At 47.3% G+C, this 13,948-nt stretch overlaps 1 protein-coding gene across 2 annotated transcripts in view; it reads right to left on the bottom strand.

Moving 5' to 3' along the window:
- The window catches only part of MET (MET proto-oncogene, receptor tyrosine kinase), a 112,814-nt gene that overhangs the window by 2,172 nt on the left and 96,694 nt on the right, over positions 1 to 13,948 (bottom strand). The window contains exons 19-20 of one of the 2 annotated variants that reach the window (XM_063309480.1): positions 1,947 to 2,112; positions 49 to 185 (exon numbers count right to left, since the gene is read on the bottom strand). In XM_063309480.1, the coding sequence (XP_063165550.1) occupies positions 49 to 185; positions 1,947 to 2,112 (303 nt within the window). Of the gene's footprint in view, positions 1 to 48; positions 186 to 1,946; positions 2,113 to 13,948 lie in introns of those variants that run through there. The other variant, XM_063309481.1, reaches the window with a different exon arrangement.

The raw sequence follows: 13,948 nt of genomic DNA, 5'->3' as shown, positions 1-13,948 counted from the left end.
CAACATAATTTAGCAAGATTTCTATAATATATTAAAAACTTTTCTTACAGGGGATCAGGACAGTATTCAGGCTGCAAGAGCCTTCTTCCTTGTAGTAAGTAAACGGTAATATCAAAAGAGCTGATATCAGGATAAGGTGGTGCTCCTCTTGTCATCAGCTCCCAAAGTAAGACACCAAAGGACCACTAACAAAAAGAACATAAAAATCAAATCATAAGGCTGTGAAAGAAAGGCACAAGCATTCATAACTAAATGCTATGTTACCAACAAATAGGTCAGGCCAAAAACTCTGAATGTTCTGTTGTTGCATTTTGGGGAATTTCAGAGAACAGACTTAAGGGGTAGGTCTTAAGTCTTGGAGGGCTGTAAGGTGTCATTATACCCCTTTAAAATGCCTTTCCCCCAAAAAACCCTGATCTTGGTCCCATCTGTTCTTAACATGCTATGCAAAACTAGCTGAATACCTCAAGCTGATGGAAATTGTACACTTCTGGTTTACATCAACAAAATTAGCATAGTCATCTACTCGAATATTCTCTACTTTGGCAGATTTTCTTTACCTCACCTTTTTACTGGGGAAGCTAGTAATTGAATCTGGGACGTCTTCCATGCTAGATGGAAGTAATCTTTTGTGATTTTTATATTAATGGCCTCAAGCCAACGAAGGCCAAACAAGAAATTAATCTCCAGGACAAAATAAAATTACAAGGAGAAAGAAGATTTCTATGAATGAAGCACAGCCAGTTGTAAAAACATTGTTATAAAAAACTGATAAAAAAATAAGTTGCTGTATGTATGCATTTTCGTATCATACATACAGATGGGTTAAATTGGGTTTTAAGTCTTGTGAGAAAAGTAAGTTTTCAGATGAATGGTCCAGTTTAAACCAAATTGAAACATAAAGGTATGTGGCAACAACCATGGAAGCTATCTCATATCAGCTTTTGCTAACTTTTATCAGGACATTCCCACAGCAACCCACAAATCTCTGCATTCAAGAAGTTTGCTCCCTCCCTTCTTCCCACTAAGACGATAGCTTTCTTCAGAGTAGATAAGTAGGGCAGAAAGTTACTTGAGCTTATGAGTATGTATGTATGCCTGCATAATCATGTGAATATGTATGTTTACATCATTTCTTTTTCTGTAATGTATAAATATTAGTGCATTTCTTTTGTCTGCAGGGGAGGCACCCACCATCTTGGTGAGAAGCCTTCCAGTGCACCCTATATCAATAAACACTGCAGTCAGCCTTGATTATTTCTGCTTTGAGCCCTGTGTTGATTCCACAGTCTTAAGGAAAATGGAGTTGGTGAGACTGAACCAGGGGAGCAAAAAGTATGGTCCACCAGCATCTGTCTTGTGATCATCAGAGTGAATGGCCATTTTGGGATGGCTGGGAAAGCTTAAGAGAAAAATGGATGCCTTAAGCCCTGCAGTTCCTTAACACATCCATTTCAATCCTTTAGTTCTCAAATATCATGCCCAACCTGCCCATTTCCCAGAAAAAAAATCCCAGGCCCAGCACACTTCTGGAGTACAATGTGGTTTGGAATATCTTGTAGGAAGCCTGATATTGCTCTCAAGTTGATAGCAGTTGTACACCCATGCAGATGCAGTTTCAAAATCAGTTGAGCATGGTCAAGCTTTTCATAGGATTCATTCAAATTAGTATTTTAAGATTGGAAAGTTTACTATTCTTAGCTGTTAGGTTTAAAATTCTGTCATCTGAAATAAGGACATATAATAATAATAATAATAATAATAATAATAATAACAACAACAACACATATTTATGTTTGGAAATTAAGAGAAGAGAGGCCTTGTTCTGTTTAAGGTTACTTTTTTTTCTTTCATTAAACTACCACATAATTCATTTTCTTTAGTATTTCCAGGAATGTGTTGAAATATGGAGAAACAGCAAGACTACATAATGATAAGTATATTACCACATCTGACTTTGTTGTGAACTTCTGTGTTTGCAAACTTTCTAAAGCCATCCATTTTACAGGCAATTTTGCTCCTGTTTTATTGTGTACACTGTAGTACTCTTTATCATACACATCTCTTGCAAGTCCAAAATCAGCAACCTTGACTATGAAATTTTCATCTAGCCTACAAAAAACAACACACACACAAACACAAATTATTATTTGGAGCTAAAAGGACAGAATTTACATTTGTGGGGTCAGCTTGCACTATATGGTTAACATGAACAAATTTCCTTTCACAGTTATCCACTCCTCCATCAATGTAATGTTGCTTGTAAACAACCCATTGTTTATTTACAGATATGTATGTTCTTCAAAAATAGGCTAAGAGAGGATTCCATCTGAGCAAAGAACATAAGTATAAATAAACTAAAGCCTAGTCTTTGCCATATTCTTTGGTTAGCTCAGATCACAAGTCTTGAATAAATCTTGTCATTTGGGAGTGTTAGAATACAGTAGTTCCCAATCTGCTACCTTTATATACTGGTTCTCTTTATTGTCTTATCTCCTATCACTTTTTTATATAGGTAGAGGTAATCTAGAATAGCTCAAGTGAAATGCAAGACTAGTATTAGAAGAGATAGCTATTATTCAGTTCAGGTAGTCCTCATTTCACAATGCTAATTAGGACCAGAAATGCTGTCGTTAAGCAACATGGTTGTTAAGTTGAAAAACCATGTGACCACTCTGCTTAGTGAAACAGTTCTTGTATAAATACCACTGTACTTCATTATTATATCTATTCCATAATGTATTATTCATATTTAATAATGCAATAGAACAATTAACTTTGGGGAAAAAAGAGACTTGTATGGTCTACGACAGCCTGATTTTTCCACTTTAATGTCACATAAGAAGAATGAGAATGGATGGCCAGATAATTCTAAAAAACCAACAATATATTAAATTACCAATGTTTATTACTATTTTTATCTGTTATATAACTAACTGATAAGAATAACTTTTACTAACTTATTTAATACTTGTGAACATTATTAATCAGCCAACAAATTCTTTTCAAATGGGTAGTCATGATTTTATAGTAATGCAACTTAAACATCACATGTTGAGAGAATAATTTTAAGTTATAATTTATAACAATTTTAAGTTTTAATTGATAATTATAATCAATTGATGCTAAACTCATTAAGTCATAGTGTGATGAATTAGCATACTGATGCTCACTTCCCTTGGACAATAATTATGCAAAGTAATCTGTCTGGTTACCTAGACAGTAATAATATTCTTTCCATAACTTTATCTTGGAGTAAAAATTCTTATTCTGACAGCAAATGTCAGAAAAACTGAAGAAGAAATAACTAATAGAAGCCAGAACTTGTATTTCTATTACATAATTCCATGACATTTATTTCAATAAAGCATTGAATACTGTTCATTATGGGAGAAAATAACAAAACACTAAAGAAAGCTTGCTGTCATGCGCTGCCTACCTCTGAATAACGTTCAGACACTGGGTTGCAAAGCAGGCTCTGGTTTATTTCAGGATAGGTACAACGTTGTTAGAAAAAAGCTGAGAGTGACAGGAGCGCGCCGGTGCGGGGTTTAAATACCCCGCGCCGGTCAGCGCCCCCTCGCTCTCGGTCACGTCACCCCCCTTTGTCCCATGCGTTGCCCTGCCATTGGTTGAGGGTTTCCAGGATCGCCCATCCTCAGGTTTTCATTCTTCTGCTGATTGCTTTCAGCTGGGCGATCCCCGTGGTATTGCTGCTGATGGCTTGGGTGGCTCCGTGATCCGTTTATCTATTGTTTGTTAGCCGTTAGTCGTTGTGGGTTGATGGCTACTTAACTTGTACCCCTTCACCTATTTCCTTGTCATTGTCATGAGTGCCATTGCGCTGATTACTTTAGCTCAACGGCACTCATGACATACTGCCCCCTTTCCGAATAGTGTTCTCCCCCGGGTTTCTGGGTTTTCCCCATGGAGCTGTCAAAACGCCATTTTTTTTTTTTTTTTTTTTTTTTTTTTCTTTCAAAGTTCCCGCCGGAGTAGTTGTCGCCCCTCCCTTTGCTCCTCCCTCTACCACGTGCCTTCCCAGGGTGTGTCCATGGTGCGCATGCTCGGGTTCTGACCTGGCGTGCGCATGCTCCAACCACACCCTGTTTGTTTGGCTCAGTTCGGCGAGGCGAGAGGCGTGGCTGGTCGGGTGCTGCTCAGCTCCAGGTAGGGCCCTTTTTTGCTTATTTGGAGTGCGTCGCCTTTGTTGTGTCTCCTGGGCGTTGCCCCCAGGTTGCCCTGTTGACTTGCTTGCCACTCCCCCGCGGCCAGGGGGCGGGGGGAGGGTGCTGGCGATCGTTTGTCGCCACCCCGTGGGCCCGGGGCGGGGGGAGTGAGTCCCGGGGGGGGGGAGGTCCACCCAAGTCGCGGGCTTGGGGGGGGCCCCTTCCCTTGGGGCACGGGAGGCGGGGGGAGGCCTGCGGGGGGGGGGGTTGGTTTTGCTGACCTTGATTGCGGTTTGTCGGGGTATGCCCGGTGGAATGCTCTGGTCAGGTCAGGCGCTTTAACGTTGTGCGCCGCCACCCATTCCGGGTGGGGGAAGTGTTTCCACCTGACCAGATAGTGTAGGGTTCCTCGTTGCTTGCGTGAGTCGAGGATGTCCCTTATCTCGAAGTGGTGTTGCCCGTCGATCATAAGCGGTGCGGGCTGAGGCGTGCTTGGGTGCCATCGGGAGGTGGTTGCCGGTTTTAGGAGGCTGGTGTGGAACACCGGGTGGAGCCTCCGGAGGTTGTGTGGCAGGTCCAGGCGTATTGCTACCGGGTTCACTATTTGCGTGACTCGGAACGGCCCGATGTACTTAGGCCCCAGTTTTTTCGAGGGTTGGGTTGACTTTAGGAACTTGGTGGAGAGATAGGCCATATCCCCCGCCTGGAACGTCGGTTGTTGGCGCCGGTGCTTGTCGGCCTGCTCTTTGTAAGCAGCCTGTGCCTCCTTCAGCGCCGCCGTGATTACTGGCCATGCTTCCGCGATCTTCCGTCCCCAGTCGCTGGCGTCCACCTGGGGTTCCGGGGGTTGAGGTAGCTCCGGTATGGGGACGAAGTCGCGCCCCGAGACTACTTCGAACGGGGTTTTTCCCGTGCTCGTGTGGACGGCGTTGTTGTATGCGACTTCGGCGAACGGGAGCAGTTCAGCCCAGTCGTCCTGGTGGTAGTTCGTATAGGATCGTATAAATTGCTCTAAGGTGGCATTAAGAACCTCAGTGGCTCCGTCCGTCTGCGGATGCCAAGCCGTAGACAGGGCCTGTTGGGTCCCCGTCAGCTTCAAGAAGGCCCGCCAGAATTTGGAGGTGAACTGTGTGCCCCTGTCGGTCACCACACGTGCGGGACATCCGTGTAGCCTGTACACGTGGATGAGGAAGAGTTTGGCTAGTTGTTGTGAGGATGGGACTGACGTGCAGGGGATGAAGTGGGCCTGCTTTGAGAAGTAGTCCTTCACCACCCAAATGGCCGTTTTCTTCTGGCTGGGTGGGAGGTCCACTATAAAATCCATAGAGATTTCCTCCCATGGGCGGGAGGGTTCTGCCACCCGTTGCAATAGCCCCGCGGGTTTGCCTGGTGCCCGTTTGGCCCTAGCGCACGTTGGGCAGGACGCCACGTAGGTTTTTACGTCTCGCCTGAGCGCGGGCCACCAGAATTGCCGCCGTGTTAGGTGTAGGGTCTTGAGGAACCCAAAGTGTCCCGCTTGCTTGGCGTCGTGTGACCTATGCAAGATCGCCTGGCGTTGCGAGTCCGGGACGTAGATTCTGCCTTCCCCCCATGCTAGGTCTTGCGCCATCGTTACCTTGTCGGGGTTTGCCAGGAACCAGGGGTCGGTTTTGAGGGCGGCGGCGAGGTCCGTGCGCATTCCCCCTGGTAGTTGCGGTTGCCTTCTTTCCGTCGCCGGTTGTCCCGCCGTCGGCTGCGCCGTAGCGTCGAGCTGCCTTCGTGCGCCGCTTCGGGTGGTCACGGCCATCCCCAGTTGCGAGGCGGATAGGACCGTCCCAATGGTGTCTGGGGCGGGCTCTTCGTCTTGGGGCAGTCGGGAGAGGGCGTCGGCCAGGAAGTTCTTCTTGCCCGGCATGAACTTCAACTGGAAATCAAAGCGGCTGAAGAATTGTGCCCATCGGACCTGTTTTGGGCTAAGGCGTCTAGGCGTTCGTAGGGCCTCGAGGTTCCGGTGGTCCGTCCAGACCTCGAATGGTTGGGTGGCTCCCTCGAGTAGGTGACGCCATGTTTCTAGTGCCGATTTCACCGCAAAGGCTTCTTTCTCCCAGACGTGCCATCGCCTCTCTGTCTCGGAGAACTTCCTTGACAGGTAGGCGCATGGTTTCAGGAGCCCCGTGGAGTCTTTTTGTAGGAGGATGGCTCCCAGGGAGAAGTCTGAGGCGTCGGCTTGGACCACGAACGGCCGTTCTGGGTCCGGGTGCGCGAGGATTGGCTCCGTCGTGAACAGCGCTTTCAGCTTGTCGAATGCGGTCTGGCACGCGGGAGTCCAATTCAGCACTGTGCCTGGGTTCTTGGCGCGTCTGGTGTCCCCCACCCCTTTGGTTTTGAGGAGGTCCGTTAAGGGGAGGGCTATCTCAGCGAACCCCCGGGCGAAGGACCTGTAGAAATTCGCGAATCCCAGGAAGCTCTGTAGTTGCCGTCTGTTGCGGGGCCGCTCCCAGTTTAGTACCGCTTCGACTTTTGCGGGGTCCATTTCGATGCCGTCCCCGGAGATTCGATACCCCAAATAGTCTAGGCGGTCTTTGTGAAACTCGCACTTTGCGGGCTTTGCATAGAGCTGCGCCCTTCTGAGCTTGTCGAGGACTTGCCTGACTAAGGTTACGTGTTCCTCGTAAGTTTTTGTGTAAATAAGGACGTCGTCGATGTAGACCAGGACCCCTTTAAACAGATGTTCATGCAGTACCTCATTGATGAGCTGCATGAACACCCCAGGGGCCCCCGCGAGTCCGAAGGGCAGTACCTTGTACTGGAAAGCGCCTAGGGGGCAGTTGAACGCCGTCTTCCATTCGTCCCCCTCCCTGATTCGGATGCGATAGTACGCCTCGCGCAGGTCCAATTTGGAAAAGACTTTGCCCGTGGACAGGTGGGCGAGCATGTCCTTCACCAGGGGTAAGGGGTATTTGTTGGACAGGGAAGCCGCGTTTAGGCCCCGGTAGTCGGTACAGAGCCGTAGGGTCCCGTCTTTCTTCTCCCGGAATAGGACGGGGGCTCCGACCGGAGAGCATGCTGGCTCTATAAATCCCCTGTCTAGGTTTTTATCGATGAACTCCCGGAGGGTTGCCATCTCCTTCGGGGTCATCGAATAGATCTTTGGTCTAGGTAGGGGGACGTCGGGCAGTAGGTCGATTCGGCAATCCGTCTTGCGGTGGGGGGGTAGTTGGTCTGCCTCTGCTTCTCCGAAGACCTCGGAGAAGTCGGCGTATTGTTCCGGTAGGTCTGCAGTGGTAGCGGCGTTGTCTTGTGTGGTCGCCTCCGCTCGTCCTACCGTGGGGTTGCTTTTGCCAGCTGGTACTGGTGCTCGATACTCGCCGTCGCCGAATGTGAAGGTGCGGGTCGCCCAGTTGATCCGCGGGTTGTTTTTCGCGAGCCATGGCATCCCCAGGACTGCAATGGGCCGTCCGATGGGCGTGACTACGAACGATGTGCGCTCGGTGTGAGTGCCCATTTGCAGGGTGACCGGCTCGGTTTGTAGCGTGGCTGGTTTCCCCCCCGCTGTGGAGCCGTCCAGCTGGTGGAATGCCAGCGGCGTGGGGAGGGGGAAGCAGCGGAGTTCGAGTTTGGCGACTAGGTCGGGGTGGATAAGGTTTTTTGAGCACCCCGAGTCCACTAGTGCCGCGGCCGTGGTGGCTCCGTTGCCGGCAGAGAGTTGAATTGCTGCCAATATTACGGAGCTTTTGTCGTTTCGTTGAGGTGGTTCGCGTTGCTGTCCCGCCGCCTGCCTCGCCACGCGTTTCAGGGCAAGCGGGGAGCATTTCCCGCCGGCTGGTCGGGGTCGGTATTGTCCTCTTCTCCCCAGTAAGCGTCCCAGCCCTCTTCCGGTGTCGCTGTGGCCACGGTCATTCGGCGGTGAGGGGGCGGCCCCGGGTTGGGTGGTTTGGGGCTAATTTTCGGGGCGGGCTTGGGCGCGCTGGTCGGCGGTCGGTTGGCGAAGCAGTCCGCCGTCTTGTGCCCTAATTTGCCACACCTCCCGCAGGGCTCCCGGTTGAACTTCTTTTTTGGGTATATGGGGCCGGCCATCCCCCCGTGTGGTGCGGGTACCTTTTTCCCGACGTAGTTTGTGTCTTCCGTGGTTGTCATAAGGAAGGTGCGGTGCGCGTGTTCGGCTTTCCCCGCGAGGTGGATCCACCCGTGTAACGTTTCTGGGTCGTCGCGGTAGAGGGCCCATTGGAGAACGTCGCGGTTGAGCCCCTTTTTGAAGATTTCCAGCAGGGTGGTCTCAGACCAGTCGCAGACCTTTCCCGCGAGGGCTTTGAACTCCAGGGCGTAGTCAGGGACCGTGCGTGCGCCCTGTTTAAGTCTCTGGAGTGCGCTTTTCGCCCGTACTTTAGCTAGGGGGTCTTCGAAATAGTTTTTCATCTCGTTGATGAAAGCAGGGAAGGTGGCGAGGGCGGGGGAGCTGGACTCGTACAGTTGGACGTACCAGTCCGCCGCCCTGTCTTGGAGTTTGATCGCCACGGCGCCGATCTTGTCGGCCTCGGAGTCATAGGAGTGTCCGTGCCTCCCCATGAACTCCCTAGCGTTGGTGACGAAAAACGAGAGTTTTGAGGGGGTCCCATCGAAGAAGATGGGGAAGTCCTTTGGGGCCCGGGCGTTTTGCGCGGCCCCGCCTCTCGCTTCCCGGGATGTGGTGTCGGCCGCCTGTGCCGTCTGCTGGCTCTCCGCTGGCTCGTGTGGGTTCGGTGCTTCGCTCGGGGTGTAGGCTTGTGCGGGGACGTCATTGGGTGGCGCGGGGGGCATAAGCGCCTGGAGCATGGTCCGGAGTTCCGTCAGCTGAGCCCGCATGGCCGCGAGTTCAGCTCGTGCCTCCTCGTCCACAGCCCGCACCGCCGCTGGGGCCGGTTCCGTTGGCGCGTCCTGGGGGGGGGGGGGTTCATCGTCCCTCCGCCGCGGGTCCGCTTCCTCCTCCGTCTGATGGGTGTCTCCGTCGTCCTCCTCCGTGTCGAGCACCGTGGGGCTGTCGCTCCACGCCCGTTGCTGGGGTGCGATGTGGGGCGCGGGGTCCTCCGCTGGTTTCGGAAGTCGTGCTGCTCCCTCCCGCGGTCGGGTTGCCTCCGTCGCCATCTCCCCTTGGGGTTGGAGCTGAGGCTCGGGTCGGGTGGGGTGGGCGTCCATGGCTCCGGGAGTCCGCGGTGCCTCTGGCCTCGGTCGGTCCTCCTCTGTCTCTTGCCGCGCGGCTCGCCCTCCTTGCCCGCGCCGTTCCGGCCTCATCTTGCTGGTCTTCTCGCCGTCTACTCCTCCCGCGGCTCGTTGTCGTCCGGTGGGGCTCGGCGAGGCTGAGTTTATGACTCTCAGCTTTATGTCATGCGCTGCCTACCTCTGAATAACGTTCAGACACTGGGTTGCAAAGCAGGCTCTGGTTTATTTCAGGATAGGTACAACGTTGTTAGAAAAAAGCTGAGAGTGACAGGAGCGCGCCGGTGCGGGGTTTAAATACCCCGCGCCGGTCAGCGCCCCCTCGCTCTCGGTCACGTCACCCCCCTTTGTCCCATGCGTTGCCCTGCCATTGGTTGAGGGTTTCCAGGATCGCCCATCCTCAGGTTTTCATTCTTCTGCTGATTGCTTTCAGCTGGGCGATCCCCGTGGTATTGCTGCTGATGGCTTGGGTGGCTCCGTGATCCGTTTATCTATTGTTTGTTAGCCGTTAGTCGTTGTGGGTTGATGGCTACTTAACTTGTACCCCTTCACCTATTTCCTTGTCATTGTCATGAGTGCCATTGCGCTGATTACTTTAGCTCAACGGCACTCATGACACTTGCTAACAATAGTTACTTTTTAGTTCTGTACAATCCTTTTGAAAAATTATTTTAAGATTAAAACATCTAAAGAATACTAATATGCCTTGACCACCTCGAAGAAATCATAGCGCCATCTCCTTTGTTGAAGTTCCATTGTGATCCTCAGGCATTAAAAAAAAATAATAGAGTGAAAGTGGTCCCTTGTCAGCAAAAATGTTACTTCACCTTGCATTATACAATGGCTGTGTTTGCACAACATGACCAGACAATTCAAGACTTAGAAGTCTGCATACCACATAGTGTATACTAAGTTACTTTTAAACTGGGTTATTCTTTTGTGGCACAGGTGTTCAACTCAATCATTTTGGTTAGTTTAGGATTCAATGTAATATATGTATTCAGAAAAGGAGTACTTCAATCATCAAATTATGAGCAAAATTTTGAAGTGCAATGCTGCTTTATACCAGGCATGGGGTAGATAGACCAGATTTTTCTTCTTCAGTAGGTCACTCTGTGAAAGTGACAAAAAATTAGAAATCTGGTAGCACCTTTTCTGACTGACAAATTTTATTACAAGGCGTAAGTTGTGAGTACAGCTCACTTCATCAGATGCAGAGTGGCTAGACATGTAAATTAAATTGAGATGAGGTGGGAGGAGGGAAAAGGGAGGGGAAGGTAAGTTGGTTATGCAGATGCAAGTTACATGTGAGACAGATTACAAGTTTTATCAATTAACAACTCTAATGTGTTAAAAACCCATTGTGTTGGTTAAGACCTTCTCAGGTTGCCTGAAACCTTTTGATGTACAATTTCTCATTTGATGTTGGTGTTAAAGACCCTTTTTTCCTAAAACATTTACTTTGAGGTTTTCTATGGAAGCTGAAATGCTCTGGTACTCCCTTGTCCTTATTTTGAGTCCTGATGTCAAACTTATTTCCAGTGTTTTGGGCAATATTTGTCCAACTGTCCTATGCAGAATCTAGAAAGGCATTGCCTATTTATCCTATATCAGTCTAGCTATTCTAGGCATCTGATGAAGTGAGCTGCAGCTCAAGAAAGCTTGTGCCTTTTAATAAAATTTGTTTGTTGGAAAAGGTGCTACCAAAATCCCTTTTTTTTTGGCCACAGTTGATTAACACGGCTCACTCCCTACAGTGTATGAGAAAGAAAGCTTATGGTACATCTGTTGACTCAGAAAAAGTATATGATAGAGTGAGTAAGATTAAATTATGGAAAGTTTTGCTTGAATACAGAGTTGAAGGTTGGTTGTTGAAGTGATTAGAAAAATATTTGATAGGAGTGAGCATATGTGAGAATAAATGGAATACTTGGGACTTCCATTAAGTAATGACTATCTATTGAAATTACAGTCTCTGTGCTGTGCCAGCTTAAGCATCTTTTGCCTTAGTTTTGGAACAGGAAGAGCCAGATAGCAGTTGGTCCCAGCCAAACCTGGATTACATCCAAAATCAAAATGTATTAGGCTATGTGTCTTACAAGCTCTAGCATCTTCCCCCATGTCCTTGACTACTTTTTAATCTTTTAATTATTACATCTCTCTTTTTTTTTAAGTCTGGAGCGATTTTCTTAATGTCTTGGTGAAGGCTAGTTTACTATTAGAGAGTTTTAGATCTACTGCCACTGATCTTTTGGCTGTGTTTATAGTCTTAATCTTGCATCCTTGAAACTCGCTCTCATGGCTGCCCTAAATGAGCCAAGCTAAATGTTACAGTGTAAGACGTCTCTATCAAGGGAGGGAATAAGGACAAGGAGAACACTTCTAAAACCTTGAAAAGAAATATAAAGATGTTTAAAAATTGCAAGTGTTTCTTACAGATTAGATCTTGCAGTTGAAATAACTTTTACTTTACAATTGTATCTTAAAGACTTCAGTTGTGAGCCTTGATTTTTTTTTTAAAAAAAGTTGCTTGCTACTTGCTGCTTCGTTATACAAGCCTTGTGACAGGGAACAGCATGCTACTTGTGTAATTGACTGGGAATGTTGCATCATCACAACCCATGACTAAAAAGGACTGGCAGTGGCAAGATCTCTTATGATGATGGGTTTTGGTACTAGCCCTGAAGGAAGAGCCTACAAGAGGCAGTATTCTGGGAATAGGAAATAGTGGTCATGTAGGTAATGGTGGTAAGGTTGAAACAAGCTGCAAATGAGAGACTTGCTTTGGCTGAGCTATCACACGATGATTTGCCACCATGTGGGAAGAGTTCATCCTGGTTAGGGATGTCAGATGGTAGCCTTCATAGTTTTTGTCTTAAGCTTGTGAGACCTCAAGTGTCTGTGACCCATTTGTTCCTCAGCCATTCAACCAGCTATAAACGCCTGTTGTGGAATGCACATTTATTGATAAGAACGTAGACTGTTTGACCATATGCTTATGTGTAAGATTTCTGTATCACTGAAATTTGGTTTTGTAAAAATGAATCAGTTACTGTTTCCTTGGGAACTACAGGTTACTCCAGTGTCTACTAGGTTCATTCATGTGGGAAATGGTGAGGGCCACTGACTTTTCATTGACTTGGACCCTTGGAAGCCCTCTCTCCACTCATGCTTTTAATTATTCCTCCTTTTTAGGTAATAGCTAGTTCCTTTAATAATAATAACAAAAGTACCTTCATAAGCGGCCTCTATTTATCATCCTCACATGCCCAATTCAGAATTATGCTCAGAATAGTTTTCAGCATGACTTTTTCAATTTATTTTATCATGCTGTCCAATGCTTTGGAGGGACTTTAATACTCATATTGATTTCTTAACAGCTGTGTAGTTTTGACCTGTCCTGTCAATGAATGGTTTCTCTATAGTTTCCACTCCTCCATTTATTGATATTATTCTGATTTTATTTAATTTTATACTGTTTTATTGTGAACCGCCCAGATGGGTGGTAATGGGTGGTAATAAAAATATGATAAATAAAATAAAATAAAACAAAACTTATGTTAAGGGATTGGGGATTTTAAACTTGGTATTATCTTCAATGATTACACCTACTCTGGATTTAGTTTTGAGTTACTGGATCATTTTTCGGTAATTTTTTTTTTTACTTTTGACACCACTGTAACTTCCATTTAGCAGGTAGTGCGTGATATATGATTATTCCTATGTCTTATATGACTCATGCTGTGCTTTTAGAGACATCTCCTCAATTCTGTGTATTAGCAAGTTTATCTTCCTCAAGCTCTTTGTATATGGTTGTCAGCCCTCTCAGGTAACCAGACAGGAAACACGACCAGATGAAATAATTCTACTTTAAGGCTACATTAACAGAACCTTGCAAATCTGAAAGTACAAATCTCTCGCCGTCTCTTTTTACAGCCTGTTCAATTAGGGCGGATCCTTCCTAAGTTTCTTTTTCTAACCCTTAAGCTGCTGTGGGCTCCTCCCTCTCTTTTCTTTTAATTCCCTAGGCAGCATCTCTTCCCCTCACCCCTCAAGGTTATTCCCACATACCATTACAATGGTAGACTTTACTGCTGTTGATTCTTAGCTGGCTTATTTATTAATACCACCCAAAACCATCCAGAACACCTGGATCAGGGGGCTCCTGGCTGTGAAAGTGTGCTGTGGGCAATGGGTGTCTGCAGCCCTGAAGGAGGAGGAAATGCTTGGTTAGAAAAGCATTTAGGGAAGGCCCCTTGCTCCAGGCTTGGACACACACAGAATCGTATTGGATGAGTATCTTCATTGTGCATGGGAGCAGTCTTTCTTTCAGACTACCATTCAATCTCTAGCCAGGACATGCAACCAGCTTTTCTCTGCCATTCATTTTATATTAACAGCACCTACCACTGAACCAGGAATGCTGTATGCTATCTCCTGGAGCCTTGCTTTCAGCTGAAGCTTGAGAGCATTTTTCTATAATAAAGTGGTGAATATTGTTTACACCTTTCCTTCTACTAGCTCCTCTCTCCTTTTTATCTTTTACTTCCTCTATATTTGAATTTATATCTATGTTGGAGATAGAGAGTCAACAAACAATGAAAGAC

Source organism: Candoia aspera, chromosome 7, assembly GCF_035149785.1.
Source record: "Candoia aspera isolate rCanAsp1 chromosome 7, rCanAsp1.hap2, whole genome shotgun sequence".
NCBI lineage: Eukaryota > Metazoa > Chordata > Lepidosauria > Squamata > Boidae > Candoia > Candoia aspera.
The sequence above is the reverse complement of the archived record's forward strand: the minus strand, read 5'-3'. Positions and strand labels throughout refer to the sequence as shown.